General features: G+C 59.4%; 1 protein-coding gene across 2 annotated transcripts in view; it reads left to right on the forward strand.

The window, feature by feature from the left end:
- Positions 1-19,098, forward strand: part of CSMD1 (CUB and Sushi multiple domains 1) — a 605,853-nt gene that overhangs the window by 433,517 nt on the left and 153,238 nt on the right. For both annotated transcript variants that reach the window (XM_045576232.1, XM_045576234.1), the window contains exon 11: positions 2,709-2,812. In XM_045576232.1, coding sequence (XP_045432188.1) covers positions 2,709-2,812 — 104 coding nt within the window. The remainder of the gene's footprint in view (positions 1-2,708; positions 2,813-19,098) is intronic.

Raw genomic sequence — 19,098 nt, forward strand, 5'->3', positions numbered from 1 at the left:
TGTCCTCACCCATCACCCATCCTGTCCTCACCCACCACCCATCCTGTCCTCACCCACCACCCATCCTATCCTCACCCATCACCCATCCTGTCCTCACCCACCACCCATCCTGTCCTCACCCACCACCCCATCCTGTCCTCACCCATCACCCATCCTGTCCTCACCCATCACCCATCCTGTCCTCACCCACCACCCCATCCTGTCCTCACCCACCACCCATCCTGTCCTCACCCATCACCCATCCTGTCCTCACCCACCACCCCATCCTGTCCTCACCCACCACCCATCCTGTCCTCACCCACCACCCATCCTGTCCTCACCCACCACCCCATCCTGTCCTCACCCACCACCCCCCATGGCCACCCACCCACAACCCCATCCTGTCCTCACCCACCACCCCATCCTGTCCTCACCCACCACCCCATCCTGCCCTCACCCACCACTCCATCCTGTCCTCACCCACCACCCATCCTGTCCTCACCCACCACCCCCATGGCCACCCACCCGCCACCCCATCCTGTCCTCACCCACCACCCATCCTGTCCTCACCCATCACCCATCCTGTCCTCACCCACCACCCCATCCTGTCCTCACCCACCACCCATCCTGTCCTCACCCACCACCCCATCCTGTCCTCACCCACCACCCCATCCTGTCCTCACCCATCACCCATCCTGTCCTCACCCATCACCCATCCTGTCCTCACCCACCACCCCATCCTGTCCTCACCCACCACCCATCCTGTCCTCACCCACCACCCCATCCTGTCCTCACCCACCACCCCATCCTGTCCTCACCCACCACCCATCCTGTCCTCACCCACCACCCCCATGGCCACCCACCCGCCACCCCATCCTGTCCTCACCCACCACCCCATCCTGTCCTCACCCACCACCCATCCTGTCCTCACCCACCACCCCATCCTGTCCTCACCCACCACCCATCCTGACCTCACCCATCACCCATCCTGTCCTCACCCATCACCCCCCATGGCCACCCACCCACCACCCCATCCTGTCCTCACCCACCACCCCCCATGGCCACCCACCCACAACCCCATCCTGTCCTCACCCACCACCCCATCCTGTCCTCACCCACCACCCCATCCTGTCCTCACCCACCACCCATCCTGACCTCACCCATCACCCATCCTGTCCTCACCCATCACCCCCCATGGCCACCCACCCACCACCCCATCCTGTCCTCACCCACCACCCCCCATGGCCACCCACCCACCACCCCATCCTGTCCTCACCCACCACCCCATCCTGTCCTCACCCACCACCCCATCCTGTCCTCACCCACCACCCATCCTGACCTCACCCATCACCCATCCTGTCCTCACCCATCACCCCCATGGCCACCCACCCACCACCCCATCCTGTCCTCACCCACCACCCCATCCTGTCCTCACCCATCACCCATCCTGTCCTCACCCATCACCCATCCTGTCCTCACCCACCACCCCATCCTGTCCTCACCCATCACCCATCCTGTCCTCACCCATCACCCCATCCTGACCTCACCCACCACCCCATCCTGTCCTCACCCATCACCCCATCCTGACCTCACCCATCATCCCATCCTGACTTCACCCACCACCCATCCTCTCCTCACCCACCACCCCCCATGGCCACCCACCCGCCACCCCCTATGGCCACCCACCCACAACGCTCCATGGCCAGCCCTGCATGCTGCCTGCCAGGCCACACCTGCCACCAGTTCCAGGGATCCTGTTCCTTCGACTTCCTAAAAGCAAAAACTAAAAAACACTTCAAGGCTTTGCAGATTACACGCAGAGGACAATTTTCTAGTCTCAGAAGTTCTTTTTCATATGTTAATATAAATAATTACATAAAATATGCATACATTTCTCGGGAAGTACTCATTTCATGGAGTTCTAGGTATCCTTCCAATATATTTTCATTAGTGATAATCAGCATTGCTTTTGATTACACTGAGTTTTTCCCTGTCACCCCCGCACTAAAAGTGTGAACATAAATATTTGATAGATATTTGACGTAGAGCATAATGCGGTTAATGCCGCCCGTGGGGCTGAGGAGGACGAACTATGGAGGAGTGTGGCTCTGACTTCTGTTCACGCCCCATGGGTACCGCGTCCCTGTCCTTAATCCCAGGGCAGCGTGGCAGCACGGGGACGTCGTGGGATGGGGGGGGAGGGGAGGAGGGCAGGGGGGCAGCACGGGGACGCCATGGGATGGGGCGGGGAGGGGGGGAGGGCAGGGGGCAGCACGGGGGACGGGGGCAGCACGGGGGACGTGGTGGGATAGAGCGGGGGGGGGGAGGGCAGGGGGGCAGTACAGGGGATGCGGTGTGATGGGGGGACGGGGGGGCAGCAAGGGGGATGCGGTGGGATGGGGGGCGGCACGGGTGACGCAGTGGGATGGGGGGCGGCACGGGTGATGCAGTGGGATGGGGGGCGGCACGGGGGACGCAGTGGGACGGGGGGGCAGCAGGGGGGATGCGGTGGGATGGGGGCGGCACGGGTGACGCGGTGGGATGGGGGGGGCAGCACGGGTTAACCCTGTGGGATGGGGCGGGGGGGAGGGCAGGGGGGCAGTACGGGGGATGCGGTGTGATGGGGGGACGGGGGGGGCAGCATGGGGGACGCAGTGGGATGGGCGGACGGGGAACGGGCTGGCCGGGTCAGTAGGGCCCAGGCGCTCAGTTCTCTCCGGTCCCCGCAGGTCATCCAGCTGGCCTTCGAGGAGTTCGAGCTGGAGCGAGGCTACGACACCCTGACCGTGGGCGACGCCGGCAAGGTGGGCGACACCAGGACCGTCTTGTACGTGTAAGTGTGTCCCTTCCCTCCTCCCACGCGTGGGGTGTGGCCAGCATGGTGTGCACAGGTTCCCGGGGTGCGGTGTGCACAGGTTCCCGGGGGCGCGGTGTGCACAGGTTCCCAGGGGTGCGGTGTGCACAGGTTCCCGAGGGTGTGGTGTGCACAGGTTCCCGGGGGGCGCAGTGTGCACAGGTTCCCGGGGGTGTGGTGTGCACAGGTTCCCGGGGGTGCAGTGTGCACAGGTTCCCGGGGGTGCGGTGTGCACAGGTTCCCGGGGGTGCAGTGTGCACAGGTTCCCAGGGGTGCAGCCAGCGCGGTGTGCACAGGTTCCCGGGGGTGTGGCCAGCGCGGTGTGCACAGGTTCCCGGGGTGCGGGGTTAACAGGTTCCCAGGGGTGCAGTGTGCACAGGTTCCCAGGGGTGCAGCCAGCGCGGTGTGCACAGGTTCCCGGGGGTGCGGTGTGCACAGGTTCCCCGGGGCGCGGTGTGCACAGGTTCCCGGGGGTGTGGCCAGCGCGGTGTGCACAGGTTCCCGGGGGTGTGGTGTGCACAGGTTCCCGGGGTGCGGTGTGCACAGGTTCCCGGGGGTGCGGTGTGCACAGGTTCCCGGGGGCGCGGTGTGCACAGGTTCCCCGGGGCGCGGTGTGCACAGGTTCCCGGGGGTGTGGTGTGCACAGGTTCCCGAGGGTGTGGTGTGCACAGGTTTCCCGGGGGTGCGGTGTGCACAGGTTCCCGGGGGCGCAGTGTGCACAGGTTCCCGGGGGTGCGGTGTGCACAGGTTCCTGGGGGCGCAGTGTGCACAGGTTCCCGGGGTGCGGTATGCACAGGTTCCCGGGGGTGTGGCCAGCGCGGTGTGCACAGGTTCCCGGGGGTGCGGTGTGCACAGGTTCCCGGGGGCGCAGTGTGCACAGGTTCCCGGGGTGCGGTGTGCACAGGTTCCCCGGGGCGCGGTGTGCACAGGTTCCCGGGGGTGTGGTGTGCACAGGTTCCTGGGGTGCGGTGTGCACAGGTTCCCGGCGGTGTGGCCAGCGCGGTGTGCACAGGTTCCCGGGGGTGCGTGTGCACAGGTTCCCGGGGGCGCGGTGTGCACAGGTTCCCCGGGGCGCGGTGTGCACAGGTTCCCGGGGTGTGGTGTGCACAGGTTCCCGGGGTGCGGTATGCACAGGTTCCCGGGGTGCGGTATGCACAGGTTCCCCGGGGTGCGGTGTGCACAGGTTCCCGGGGTGCAGTATGCACAGGTTCCCGGGGTTGCGGTGTGCACAGGTTCCCCGGGGCGCGGTGTGCACAGGTTTCCCGGGGTGCGGTGTGCACAGGTTCCCCGGGGTGCGGTGTGCACAGGTTCCCGGGGTGCAGTATGCACAGGTTCCCGGGGGTGCGGTGTGCACAGGTTCCCCGGGGCGCGGTGTGCACAGGTTCCCCGGGGCGCGGTGTGCACAGGTTCCCGGGGGTGTGGTGTGCACAGGTTCCCGGGGGTGTGGTGTGCACAGGTTCCCGGGGTGCGGTATGCACAGGTTCCCGGGGTGCGGTATGCACAGGTTCCCCGGGGTGCGGTGTGCACAGGTTCCCGGGGTGCAGTATGCACAGGTTCCCGGGGGTGCGGCCAGCACAGTGTGCACAGGTTCCCGGGGGCGCGGTGGTGCACAGGTTCCCGGGGTGCGGTATGCACAGGTTCCTGGGTGCGGTATGCACAGGTTCCCCGGGGGGCGCGGTGTGCACAGGTTCCCGGGGTGCGGTGTGCACAGGTTCCCGGGGGCGCGGTGTGCACAGGTTCCCGGGTGCGGTATGCACAGGTTCCTGGGGTGCGGTATGCACAGGTTCCCCGGGGGGCGCGGTGTGCACAGGTTCCCCGGGGTGCGGTGTGCACAGGTTCCTGGGGTGCGGTATGCACAGGTTCCCCGGGGGGCGCGGTGTGCACAGGTTCCCCGGGGTGCGGTGTGCACAGGTTCCCGGGGTGCAGTGTGCACAGGTTCCCGGGGGGTGCGGTGTGCACAGGTTCCCCGGGGCGCGGTGTGCACAGGTTCCCCGGGGGGTGCGGTGTGCACAGGTTCCCGGGGTGCGGTGTGCACAGGTTCCCGGGGGTGTGGTGTGCACAGGTTCCCGGGGGTGTGGCCAGCGCGGTGTGCACAGGTTCCCGTGGTGCGGTATGCACAGGTTCCCGGGGTGCGGTATGCACAGGTTCCCGGGGTGCGGTATGCACAGGTTCCCCGGGGTGCGGTGTGCACACAGGTTCCCGGGGTGCGGTATGCACAGGTTCCCGGGGTGGGCGGTATGCACAGGTTCCCGGTGTGCGGTATGCACAGGTTCCCGGGTGCGGTATGCACAGGTTCCCCTGTGTGCAGTATGCACAGGTTCCCGGGGGTGCGGCCAGCACAGTGTGCACAGGTTCCCGTGGGCCGGTGTGCACATGTTCCCCGGAGTTCGGTGTGCACAGTTCCCGGGGTGCGGTATGCACAGGTTCCGGGGGTGCGGGCCAGCGCAGTGTGCACAGGTTCCCGGGGGCGCGGTGTGCACCAGGTTCCCCGGGGCCGCGGTGGCACAGGTTCCCCGGGGTGCGGTATGCACAGGTTCCCGGGGGTGCTGCCAGCACAGTGTGCACAGGTTCCCGGGGGCGCGGTGTGCACAGGTTTCCCCGGAGTGCGGTTTGCACAGGTTCCCGGGGTGCGTGTGCACAGGTTTCCCGGGGGCGCGGTGTGCACAGGTTCCCGTGGTCGGTGTGCACAGTTCCCGGGGTGCGGTGTGCACAGGTTCCCGGGGGCGCGGTGTGCACAGGTTTCCCGGGGGCGCGGTGTGCACAGGTTCCCGGGGGCGCGGTGTGCACAGGTTCCCGGGGGCGCGGTGGTGCACAGGTTCCCCGGGGTGCGGTGTGCACAGGTTCCCGGGGTGCGGTGTGCACAGGTTCCCGGGGGCGCGGTGTGCACAGGTTCCCCGGAGTGCGGTGTGCACAGGTTCCCCGGGGTGCGGTGTGCACAGGTTCCGGGGTGCGGTATGCACAGGTTCCCGGGGGTGCGGTATGCACATGTTCCCGGGGTGCGGTATGCACAGGTTCCCGGGGGTGCGGCCAGCACAGTGTGCACAGGTTCCCGGGGCGCGGTGTGCACAGGTTCCCCGGGGTGCGGTGTGCACAGGTTCCCGGGGTGCGGTATGCACAGGTCCCGGGGTGCGGCCAGCACAGTGTGCACAGGTTCCCGGGGGCGCGTTGTGCACAGGTTCCCCGGGTGCGGTGTGCACAGGTCCCGGGGTGCGGTGTGCACAGGTTCCCGGGGGTGCGGCCAGCACAGTGTGCACAGTTCCCCCCGGGGCGCGGTGTGCACAGGTTCCCCGGGGTGCGGTGTGCACAGGTTCCCGGGTGGCGGTATGCACAGGTTCCCGGGGGTGCGGCCAGCACAGTGTGCACAGGTTCCCGGGGCGCGGTGTGCACAGTTCCCGGGGGTGCGGCCAGCGCATGTGCACAGGTTCCCGGGGTGCGGTGTGCACAGGTTCCCGGGTGCGGTATGCCACAGGTTCCCGGGGGTGTGGCCAGCGCGGTGTGCACAGGTTCCCCGGGGGTGCGGTGTTCACAGGTTCCGGGGGCGCGGTGTGCACAGGTTCCCCGGGGCGCGGTGTGCAACAGGTTCCCGGGGGTGTGGTGTGCACCGGTTCCCGGGGTGCGGTGTGCACAGGTTCCCGGGGGCGCGGTGTGCACAGGTTCCCCGGGCGCGGTGTGCACAGGTTCCCGGGGGCGCGGTGTTGCACCGGTTCCCCGGGGTGCGGTGTGCACAGGTTCCCGCGTGCGGTGTGCACAGGTTCCCCCGGGGGCGCGGTGTGCACAGTTCCCCGGAGTGCGGTGTGCACAGGTTCCCCGGGGTGCGGTGTGGCACAGGTTCCCGGGGTGCGGTAATGCACAGTTTCCCGGGGGTGCGGTATGCACAGGTTCCCGGGGGTGCGGCCAGCACAGTGTGCACAGGTTTCCCGGGGGCGCGGTGTGCAACAGGTTTCCCCGGGGTGCGGTGTGCACAGGTTCCCGGGGTGCGGTATGCACAGGTTCCCGGGGGTGCGGCCAGCACAGTGTGCACAGGTTCCCGGGGGCGCGGTTGTGCAAAGGTTCCCCGGGGTGCGGTGTGCACAGGTTCCCGGGGTGCGGTGTGCACAGGTTCCCGGGGGTGCGGCCAGCACAGTGTGCACAGGTTCCCCGGGGCACGGTGTGCACAGGTTCCCCGGGGTGCGGTGTGCACATGTTCCCGGGGTGCGGTATGCACAGGTTCCCGGGGGTGCGGCCAGCACAGTGTGCACAGGTTCCCCGGGGCGCGGTGTGCACAGGTTCCCCGGGGTGCGGTGTGCACAGGTTCCCGGGGGTGCGGCCAGCACAGTGTGCACAGGTTCCCCGGGGCGCGGTGTGCACAGGTTCCCCGGGGTGCGGTGTGCACAGGTTCCCGGGGTGCGGTGTGCACAGGTTCCCCTGGGTGCGGTGTGCACAGGTTCCCGGGGGTGCGGCCAGCACAGTGTGCACAGGTTCCCCGGGGCGCGGTGTGCACAGGTTCCCCGGGGTGCGGTGTGCACAGGTTCCCGGGTGCGGTGTGCACAGGTTCCCCTGGGTGCGGTGTGCACAGGTTCCCGGGGTGCGGCCAGCGCAGTGTGCACAGGTTCCCGGGGGCGCGGTGTGCACAGGTTTCGCCGGGGTGCGGTGTGCACAGGTTCCCGGGGTGCGGTATGCACAGGTTCCCGGGGGTGTGGCCAGCGCGGTGTGCACAGGTTCCCGGGGGTGCGGTGTGCACAGGTTCCCGGGGGCGCGGTGTGCACAGGTTCCCCGGGGCGCGGTGTGCACAGGTTCCCGGGGGTGTGGTGTGCACAGGTTCCCGGGGCGCGGTGTGCACAGGTTCCCCGGGGGTGCGGTGGTGCACAGGTTCCCGGGGGCGCGGTGTGCACAGGTTCCCCGGGGCGCGGTGTGCACAGGTTCCCGGGGGTGCGGTGTGCACAGGTTCCCGGGGGTGTGGCCAGCGCGGTGTGCACAGGTTCCCGGGGGTGCGGTGTGCACAGGTTCCCGGGGGCGCGGTGTGCACAGGTTCCCCGGGGCGCGGTGTGCACAGGTTCCCGGGGGTGTGGTGTGCACAGGTTCCCGGGGTGCGGTGTGCACAGGTTCCCGGGGGTGCGGTGTGCACAGGTTCCCGGGGGCGCGGTGTGCACAGGTTCCCCGGGGCGCGGTGTGCACAGGTTCCCGGGGGTGGTGGTGTGCACAGGTTCCCGGGGGCGCGGTGTGCACAGGTTCCCCGGGGCGCGGTGTGCACAGGTTCCCGGGGTGTGGTGTGCACAGGTTCCCGGGGGGCGCGGTGGGCACAGGTTCCCGGGGTGCGGTATGCACAGGTTCCCGGGTGCGGTAATGCACAGGTTCCCCGGGGTGCGGTGTGCACAGGTTCCCGGGGTGCAGTATGCACAGGTTCCCGGGGGTGCGGCCAGCACAGTGTGCACAGGTTCCCAGGGGCGCGGTGTGCACAGGTTCCCGGGGTGCGGTATGCACAGGTTCCGGGGTGCGGTATGCACAGGTTCCCGGGGTGCGGTGTGCACAGGTTCCCCGGGGTGCGGTGTGCACAGGTTCCCGGGGTGCGGTATGCACAGGTTCCCGGGGTGCAGTATGCACAGGTTCCCGGGGGTGCGGCCAGCACAGTGTGCACAGGTTCCCGGGGGCGCGGTGTGCACAGGTTCCCGGGGTGCGGTATGCACAGGTTCCCGGGGTGCGGTATGCACAGGTTCCCGGGGTGCGGTATGCACAGGTTCCCCGGGGTGCGGTATGCACAGGTTCCGGGGGTGCGGCCAGCACAGTGTGCACAGGTTCCCGGGGTGCGGTGTGCACAGGTTCCCGGGTGCGGTATGCACAGGTTCCCGGGGGTGCGGCCAGCGCAGTGTGCACAGGTTCCCGGGGGCGCGGTGTGCACAGGTTCCCCGGGGCGCGGTGTGCACAGGTTCCCCGGGGTGCGGTATGCACAGGTTCCCGGGGGTGCGGCCAGCACAGTGTGCACAGGTTCCCGGGGGCGCGGTGTGCACAGGTTCCCCGGAGTGCGGTGTGCACAGGTTCCCGGGGTGCGGTGTGCACAGGTTCCCGGGGGCGCGGTGTGCACAGGTTCCCCGGGGTGCGGTGTGCACAGGTTCCCGGGGTGCGGTGTGCACAGGTTCCCGGGGGCGCGGTGTGCACAGGTTCCCCGGGGCGCGGTGTGCACAGGTTCCCGGGGGCGCGGTGTGCACAGGTTCCCCGGGGTGCGGTGTGCACAGGTTCCCGGGGTGCGGTGTGCACAGGTTCCCGGGGGTGCGGCCAGCACAGTGTGCACAGGTTCCCCGGGGCGCGGTGTGCACAGGTTCCCCGGGGTGCGGTGTGCACAGGTTCCCGGGGTGCGGTATGCACAGGTTCCCGGGGGTGCGGCCAGCACAGTGTGCACAGGTTCCCCGGGGCGCGGTGTGCACAGGTTCCCCGGGGTGCGGTGTGCACAGGTTCCCGGGTGCGGTGTGCACAGGTTCCCGGGGTGCGGTGTGCACAGGTTCCCCTGGGTGCGGTGTGCACAGGTTCCCGGGGGTGCGGCCAGCACAGTGTGCACAGGTTCCCCGGGGCGCGGTGTGCACAGGTTCCCCGGGGTGCGGTGTGTACAGGTTCCCGGGGTGCGGCCAGCGCAGTGTGCACAGGTTCCCGGGGGCGCGGTGTGCACAGGTTCCCCGGAGTGCGGTGTGCACAGGTTCCCCTGGGTGCGGTGTGCACAGGTTCCCGGGGGTGCGGCCAGCGCAGTGTGCACAGGTTCCCGGGGGCGCGGTGTGCACAGGTTCGCCGGGGTGCGGTGTGCACAGGTTCCCAGGGGTGCGGCCAGCACAGTGTGCACAGGTTCCCGGGGGCGCGGTGTGCACAGGTTCCCCGGGGCGCGGTGTGCACAGGTTCCCCGGGGTGCGGTGTGCACAGGTTCCCGGGGGTGTGGGTGTGCACAGGTTCCCCGGGGCGCGGTGTGCACAGGTTCCCCGGGGTGCGGTGTGCACAGGTTCCCGGGGGTGCGGTGTGCACAGGTTCCCGGGGGTGTGGTGTGCACAGGTTCCCGGGGGTGTGGTGTGCACAGGTTCCCGGGGGTGCGGTGTGCACAGGTTCCCTGGGGTGCGGTGTGCACAGGTTCCCGGGGGTGCGGTGTGCACAGGTTCCCGGGGCCGTGGCCAGCGCGGTGTTCCCAGCAGACTGGCTTCTATGTGGGATAAAGGCCCAGAGGCTGGGCTCCTGGGTCCATGTCGGAGTCCGGGAGAGCGCCTCCTGGTGTGTGACCAGCACCCATGCTGTTTCCAAACCATGAAAGATAAGGCAAGCAGCCCTGGCCGGTGTGGCCCAGCCGACAGAGCACCAGTCTGCAGACCAGAGTCCCGGGTTCGATTCCGGCCAAGGGCATGTACTGTGGTTGCGGGCTCCTCTCCCAGGACACATGCAGCGGGCTGAGTGCCCGCGCTGTTGTCTCCCGCATCCTCTCCTCGGCCCTGGGAGTCTGCTCAGCACTATCCTCATCGCACAGGCGATCAGAGGGAAGCACGGGTACATGTGTCCCGTCACACACATCCGCACACCTGGTGCGGGGGGAGTGTGCGAGGCTCCCCTGGTGCCACGGCAGATGACATTCGTGCTCAGACCTCAGCTGCAGCGCCTGCCTTGTCATCCGTCCGGTGGAGGTGCCCTGTCCTCTGATGCTCACTGGCCAGCTCACTCCCCTCCCCCCTGCAAACAGCCGGCCCAGTGCAGGCTCCTCCTGCTCTCCCAGGGGGAGCCTCGGGAACCTGGCTGGGGCGTCTTCATTTCCACACACGCTTCCCAGCAGCCTCCCTGAGTTCCTACCATTTCATTCTTCCCCACACGCTCACCCAATAACTATTCTGTGTTGCCAAATTACCAGCTGAAAATGCCATTTATTCATCAAAACGCAGACTCCTGGGGGGCCGGCCTCGGGGCTGAGCGAGGCTCCTGCTGACTGTGTCAGCCTGGGCGGCTGCTCCCCGGGGCCCGAGGGCAGTGTCTGCGCTCAGGGGCTCAGTGCTGTTGTGAAGTATGACGTGCCTGTGACACACCCTCCCCCATGGCCGGAGGAAATGATAAAACCCGGGAGCACCGGGGACAGGAGAGGCATCCCACACAAAAGGCCTCATTGCCGCCGAGCATCCCGTAAGGAAGGATGCACTGGACAAATGAGGAAAACTTAGTCCTAAACGAGACCCTAAAGCAGGCGTCCTCAAACTTTTTAAAGTGGGGGCCAGATCACGGTCCCTCAGAGAGCTGGAGGGCCAGACTATATGAACTACTAATTCCCACTGTAACACCTCGGCTGCGCTCACTGCCCAAAAAACCTGGCGGGCCGGATCAGACTCCTCTGCTGGCTGCATGTGGCCCGCGGGCCGTAGTTTGAAGACGCCTGCAAAGGGTGAGGCAGCAGACAGGCCTGGCGAGGCCCCGCGTCACTGCTCGTGAGGCCCCATTTCTCAGCGCCAAGAACAGCGAGCCCCGAGTCCCACTGACGGGGGCTGGAGGCGGGCACCGGCGCTCCGCGGCTCAGGTCACAGGTGGGCACCAAGCAGCGGCCGCGGCAGGCCCTGCGCCCAGTGGGCAGAACGGAACCGTCGCTGGGCACTGAGTCAGCGCCGGAAGGAAGAAGAGAGCCAGGGCCGTGCCTCCGCCTACGGGATCACGGGGGAGGAAGGCAGAGCACCGGGGAACCACAGCTCGGAGTAAGCGGGTAAGTGAGAGAGCCCGCCGGCGAGGCTTCCCGCCCGGACGCCTGGGGCAGCTCTGGGCACGGAGTGAACGGCCGATGCAGACCTGGCAGAGCAGGGGCTGCTGGCACCACGGAGGACATGGCACCGTCGAGTCTTTCGATCCCAGCATCTGGAAGATACGTGGGTCCCGTCTCTGAGGGTCACGGAGGGCGCTCCTCCCTCAGCTGGGTCTGTCATGGCGCCTTTATGGGGGAGGGTGCCCAGTCTCGGGTTTCAGGAGAACCTTGGAGCCTGAGAGAGCCTCCCCGACTGGTCAGGGGCACGTGCCTCGGCTGCAGGCTCCTCCCCGGCCCAGGTTGGGGCTTGTGCAGGAGGCAGCCAGTCAATGTGCTTCTCTCCCATCGATGTTTCTCTCTCTGTCTCCCCTCTCTCTTCCCCTTTCTAAGAACCAATGGGAAAACACCCTCAGGTGAGGAGTAAAAACATTCTCCTTCCCACCAGGGGCTTTTATTTCCTCCACCTTCTGGGCCAGAAAGAGGGAAACTGAATGAGGCGGCCTCTTTCACAGCCTCCTCTCCCCTCAGGGGACTCTCACGGAAGGACAGACTTCCCAGAAGCAAAGAGCTTACCTATCAGTCTCTGTGGAGAGCACGCTGAGAACGTCTGCGGATAAATTTCTCGAACCCAGTTTGCAGAAGAACTGCGTGCTCGGGTGCGTCTGCCCACCTCTGGCCTCCGCAGCTCCTGGCAGCGGCCACGGGAGGTGCATTAACCCCGGGCGGGCCAGTCCTGGGGTGCGGGCACCGGGTCGAGCTTTTAAAGGCGCCTTCCTCTGGGGGGTCAGACAGTCGCCCCCGCCTCCGGGAAGTCGGAGCCTGGGGCTCTTCCTGACGACCTTGGTGGGTTGACCCTTGCGGAGCCCGGGCCTTTCCTATGGCTGGCTGACCTGTCATTCTTGAAACTGCCTTTTCTTCCTTCCAAAGCTGCCCTGGTCCCTGCACGACTGCCCCCTGCCGTTGTCCTGGGCCGAAAGGCTTCACGGGCTGGTGTGGCTCAGTGGTGAGCATTGACTTATGTACCAAGAGGTCACTGGTTCAATTCCCAGGCGGAGCACATGTCTGGGATGAGAGCTCGGTCCCCAGTAGGGGGCCTGCAGGAGGCAGCCAGTCAATGTTGATGCTTCTCTCATTAATGTTTCTCTCTCCTTCTCCTTTCCTCTCTCTCTCTGAAATCACTAGAATCATTTTTTAAAAGGCTGTGGAAAAGCCCCAACCAAGCAGATTCTGGGGTGGATGTGTGGGTGCACGGGTCTCCGATGCCTCCAGCAGAGCCTCATTGCCCATCTTGGGGAACTGAGGAAGCCTGAGAGCCGGTGACGGGCACCGTCTTCCTTTGTGGCCAAAGACACGGAGAACGCTGACATGGTCACGCCCAGAGCAGGCAGCCTCGCTGGCCTGGGCCCCAGGTGTGCAGACAAAGGGGTCCCTGTTCACCGTGCCCCATTCCTCAGGCTAACATTTTGCAAATCTGTAATAAAACACCTCAACCAGGGTGTGAACTGCAATCCACCAATTTCAACTCAGATGTCCCATGTTTACGTGTTACCCTGTTCATGTTAGTTCTGTTAATTTCCTCCATTATGACCATGCAGCCATCACCACAGCCATGACACAGAACAGTCCCAACATTGTAAACTCACTGGTCAGCATTCCATCAACACATCCATCTCCTCTGCCCACTGGTCCCTGAATGACAACCACTGTCTGCACACATTTGTGAAACTGTCATTGTAGCAATGCACACACTCCCCTCTGTGACACTGTGACATTGTAGCAATGCTGCACACTCCCCTCTGTGACACTGTGACATTGTAGCAATGCACACACTTCCCTCTGTGACACTGTGACATTGTAGCAATGCACACCCTCCCCTCTGTGACACTGTGACATTGTAGCAATGTTGCATACTCCCCTCTGTGACACTGACATTGTAGCAATGCACACACTCCCCTCTGTGACACTGTGACATTGTAGCAATGCACACACTCCCCTCTGTGACACTGTGACATTGTGGCAATGCACACACTACCCTCTGTGACACTGTGACATTGTAGCAATGCACACACTCCCCTCTGTGACACTGTGACATTGTGGCAATGCACACACTCCCCTCTGTGACACTGTGACATTGTAGCAATGCACACCCTCCCCTCTGTGACACTGTGACATTGTAGCAATGCACACACTCTCCTCTGTGACACTGTGACATTGTAGCAATGCACACACTCCCCTCTGTGACACTGACATTGTGGCAATGCACACACTCTCCTCTGTGACACTGTGACATTGTAGCAATGCACACCCTCCCCTCTGTGACACTGTGACATTGTGGCAATGCTACGTACATGAATCATACACTGGGTAGCCTTCTTTGCTTGCCTGTCCTCACCAGGCACAGTGCCCTGAGTATTGGTTGCTCCAGTGGATCTCTGTTCCTTCCTGAGGCTCAGTCCACAGAGTGGGTGACCGCAGTTTCACCAGTCTCACACTCACCCCCGGAGGACACCTGGATGGCTTGTTGTGTGACTGTTGAGAATAGCACTGCTGTCTTCATTATTTTGCACGCTTTAGTATGAACGTGTGTGCATATCCCGTGGGCAGATTTCCCCAGAAGTCATTGCTGGTTACCGGTTAGTTGGCTGCATTTTAGTTTTGTGAGCAGATGTTGGCCTGTCTTCAGAAGTGGCTGTGCTTTTCTTTCCCGCCAGCCAAGGCTAAGGGTCCAGCCCCTCACTCCCTTCAGCATTGGGACCCGCAGCTCATCCTTTCTGCTCTAATAGGTACAGAGTGGTGGCTCTGTGGCTTTCGTTAGCGTTTCCCTGAGGCGGTTGATGCTGGATGTGTTTGTGTGCGCATGTGCCATCTGTGTCCTCCTTGCTCTTTCCTGCCCACTCTCTGGTTGGAGTGTTTGGTTTCTTACCTTGAACACTGAGACTTCTTCTATTTCTTAGAGGCCAGTTATTGGCTGAACATGTGGTTTGCAAATATTTTTTCTCGGTCTGTCACGAGACCTTTTCTCCTCTTCAAATGGGTCCTCACAGAGAAAAAGGTTTTAATTTTGATGGGGTTCAACTTATGCACTTTTCTCTACGATTCAGGGTCAAGTCTAAGGAGCCTTTCCCTTTTTTTTTTTTTTTTTTTTTTTTTTTTTTTTTTTTTTTTTTTTTTTTTTTAGCTATTTAGTCTTTTTAGCTAGACTGAGCTGTCCCATTCAATATAACTTTTAGAATAACTGTGTGTGTGTGTGTGTGTGTGTGTGGACCTTGCTGGGACTGTGATAGGAATTGCATTAACCCTGGGGCACAATTGGGGGAGAACTCATTTGTTTCCTGGGTTAAGTCTTCCAATTCATGAACACAGCGTGTCCTGTCATTTATCAAACGCTTTGTTGTGTCAACTAGCATACTGTTTTCCTGCTCCAGTTTGTTCATGTGATGGATTGCAGGGATTGATTTTTGAATATTGAACCAGCATTCCGTGACTGGAATAAATTCCATTTTATGGTGGAGTATAATTCCTATTATACATTTTAGGGTTCAGTTTGCCTAGGATTATGTTGTTGGATGTGTACCCCCAAGTTCATGAGAGATATTGGTGTGTAATGTCTATCTTCCTTCCTTCCTTCTTCCTTCCCTCCTCCCTTCCTCCTTTCTTTCTTCCTTTTTCACTCCTTTCTTTTTTTCTTTCTTTTCCTTCTCTCTACTCTTACTCTCATTTTTTGATATCAGATTAATACTGGTCATCTAAAATGAGTTTGCAAGTATTTTTTCCTCTTATTTTCTGGAGATGTTTATGAAACGCTGGTGTTAACATTTTTGTAAAAAGAGTGGTAGAATTCTCCAGAAAAACCGTCTGGGTCTGTAAATTTATTTGCTTGGGGGAGGGGGGGTTAATTATAACATCAGTTTAATTATGGGTGTATGGCTTTCAGACTGACTACTTCATCTTGGTTGAGTTTTGGTAGTTTGTGGTTTTTAATGAATCATTTTAATTTCTTTAACTGTCAAAATTATGACTGCTATTGTTCATGATACTTTCTATCATCTTTTTAATGACTGGTGAATTTGTTTTTATATCTACTGTCTTATTTCTAATACTAGTAACATCTCTCCTCCCCCCACCCTCCCTCTCTCCCCCTCCTCTCTCTCCCCCTCCCTCTCTCTCCCCCCCCTTCCCTCTCTCCCCCCTCCTCTCTCCCCCCTCCCTCTCTCCCCCCGCCCTCTCCCCCCTCCGCTCTGCCCTCCTCTCCCCCCCTCCTCTCTCCCCCTCACCTCTCCCCCCCTCCTCTCCTCGCCCCCCTCCCTCTCCTCCCCCCCTCCCTCTCTTCCCCCCTCCCTCCTCTCCCCCCTCCCTCTCTCTCCTCCCCTCTCCTCTCCCCCCCTCCCTCCTCTCCTCCCCCTCCCTCTCCCCCCCTCCCTCCTCTCCACCCCTCCCTCTCTTTCCCTCCTCTCTCTCTCCCCCCTCTCTCCCTCCTCATCCCCCTCCCCTCGCTCCCCCTCCTCTCTCCCCCTCCCGCTCTCCCCTCCCGCTCTCTCTCTCCCCCCCTCCCTCTCTCCCTCCCCTCCTCCTCGCCTCCACCCTCTCTCCATCGCGCCTCTCTCCCCTCTCCCCTCCCTCTCTCCCCCCCCCCTCCCTCTCTACTCCACCCGTCCCTCTCTCGGCTCCCCCCCTCCCTCTACTCCCCCCTCCCTCTCTCCCCCCCCTCCCTCTCTCCCCCCCTCCCTCTCTCCCCCCTCCCTCTCTCCCCCCCTCCCTCTCTCCCTCCCTCCCTCTCTCTCTCCCTCTTAGAGGAGTATCAGATATATTGATTTTTAAAAAATAGATGACTTTTCTATTAATTCTTTATTTGAATCTTTTGAGTTTTGATTTTTATCATATTCTTCCTCCAGCTTGATTTGGGTTTACATTGCTTTACTTTTTATAATTTCCTGAGTTAGGAACCTGGGTGATTTTTCAAGTACTATAAGTTTTCCCCTTGGCACAGTTTTATTTATTTTTTTAAAATATATTTTATTGATTTTGTACAGAGAGGAAGGGAGAGAGATAGAGAGTTAGAAACATCAATGAGAGAGAGTCATCGATCCGCTGCCTCTTGCACACCCCCCACTGGAGATATGCCCGCAACCAAGGTACATGCCCTTGACCGGAATCGAACCCGGGACCTCTCAGTCCCCAAGCCGATGCTCTATCCATTGAGCCAAACCGGTTTCGGCCCCTTGGCACAGTTTTAGCTGCATCCAACATATTTTTGTTTTCCTTTCATTCAGTATGTTTTATATAACTTGTGATGTCCTCTTTGAATCATGAATTATTTTAAAGGGTGTTTTGTTTTGTTTTAATTTACACATGGTTTGGTTTGAAATTTTCCTGTTACCTGTTTGTTAATAATTTGTAGTATGATTACATTATGGTTAGAGAATACATTTAGTATTATTTCAATTCCTTTAAATGTGTTGAAGTAAATTTTCTGGCCCAGGATACAGTCTACTTTAGGGAATTTTTTTTTTCTCTCCCCTATTTTCTTTCCTATCTCTTATTTCTCTCTTTCCTTTTCTTATTCAATTTTTATCTCTTTTCTTTTTTCTATTTAGGGGTTTTGTTTTCTTATTCTATATTTTATTTTTTATTATTATAACTTTTTAAAATTATTATTACATTTATATTTTTATTCTTATTTTTTATCTTCCTTCTTTTCTTTTGTATTCTTTCCATTTGTTTGTTTATTTATTTATTTATTTTTAGATTCAATTGATTTTTGAGAGACTTGAAAGGAGAGGGAGAGATAAACATCGATATGAGAGCATAACATTGATCTCCTACCTTCTGTACATCCCCTACCAAGAGTCAAGGCTATGATCCAGGCAGGCCACCTGACTAGGAATCAAACCAGCAATCCCCAAGTATACAGAACATTGACCAACCACCTGAGCCACACCAAAAAGGGCTCTTGTTTTGTTTATTTTTTTAATTCTCTAGTTCTTGTGGTCTCTTGTCTTTTGTTTTCCTTTGTGGTTCTTTCTCTTGGTGGTTGTTGATTTGCTTTTTACTTTGTGTTGTTTTGGTTTGGTCTTGTTTTTCTCTGGCAGCCCCTGTATTACAGGTGGCATCATGTGGTTGAGTTGAGCCTCATAGTCATCCAGCTTGTGGGTCAAGCCCACCCATTAGTGGGACAACAGCACCCAGGACCCAATTACAACAGGAGGGCCCTCATCGCCCGCACCAGGGACATTCCTACAGCACTTAGATTGGAAGATCAAGGCAGCTATACCACTGAATCCCACAGGACAGCCCCTAGAATGGGGGACTCCACCAAGACTGGGAGTCAGAGCAGTTCTCGCCAATATGTAGAAACAAAGAAACAGATAACATAGGGAAACAAAGAAACAGGCCCAAATGGAAGAATAGAAGGAATCTCCAGAAAAAGAGCTAAATCAGATGGAGGCAAGCAATTTATCAGAAATGGGTAGAAAGCAATGGTTTTAAGAATGCTCAATAGCATGAAAAAGTACATAGAAACCAACGAAAACTACCAGTTAGAAGTAAATAATGACATATCTAAAGTAAAATAATACACTGGAGGGAATAAACTATAGGTTAAAGGAAGCAGAGGATCAAATCAGAAGATAGGGTAGACAAAAATCTCTCAATCGTAGCAGCAGTTTTTAAAAAAAGCATGAGGATATTTTTGGGAAACTATGAAAGGTAACAACTTCTGCATCATAGGAGTGCCAGGGGGAGAAGAAAATGAATGAAGTGTAGAGACCATGTTTGAAGAAATAATGACAGCAAAATTCCCTAACCTGGTGCAGAAAAAAAAGTCACAGGAGTTCAGAAAGCACAGAGAGTCCCAAACAAGATGAACTCAATGAGACCCACATCAAGACACACCATAATTCAAATGGCAAAGGTTAAAGACAAAGAGAGAATCTTAAAGGCAGCAAGAGAGAAATAGTCAGTTACCTACAAGGGATTTCCCATAATGCTGTCAGCTGCTTTCTCAACAGAAACATTACAGACCAAAACGAATGGCATAAAGTATTCAAAGTAATGAAAAGCAAGCATCTGAAACCAAGACTACCCTACCCAGCAAGGCTATCATTCAAAATTGAAATTGAAATACTATTAAACAATGGATGCTTTACCAAGAAGATCAAGGAATAAATTTAAAAAAATAAAATTCCTGGAAACAAATGATATTGTACATAACAACAACCCAAAACCTTTGGGACACAGCAAAAATAGTTCTGAGAAGCCAGTTCCTAGCATTATAGGCCTACCTCAAGGCCAAGAAAAATCTCAAACAATCTAACCCTACAACTAAATGAACTAGAAATAAATTAAAAATAAAAGCCCAAAGTAAGTGGAAGAAAGGAAATAGCAAAAAAATCACAGTGGAAATAAATGACATAGAGATAAAACAAAATATCAGTAAAACAAAGAGTGGTTCTTTGAAAAGATAACAAAATTGAAGATAGACAAAAGTAAAAGAAGCTACCTAGCCATTGCAGTTAATACTTGGGGACTTTTATAATTAACTAAAATTCAT

The sequence above is a fragment of the Pipistrellus kuhlii genome, unplaced genomic scaffold (assembly GCF_014108245.1).
Source record: "Pipistrellus kuhlii isolate mPipKuh1 unplaced genomic scaffold, mPipKuh1.p scaffold_m20_p_78, whole genome shotgun sequence".
NCBI classification, from domain to species: Eukaryota; Metazoa; Chordata; class Mammalia; order Chiroptera; family Vespertilionidae; genus Pipistrellus; species Pipistrellus kuhlii.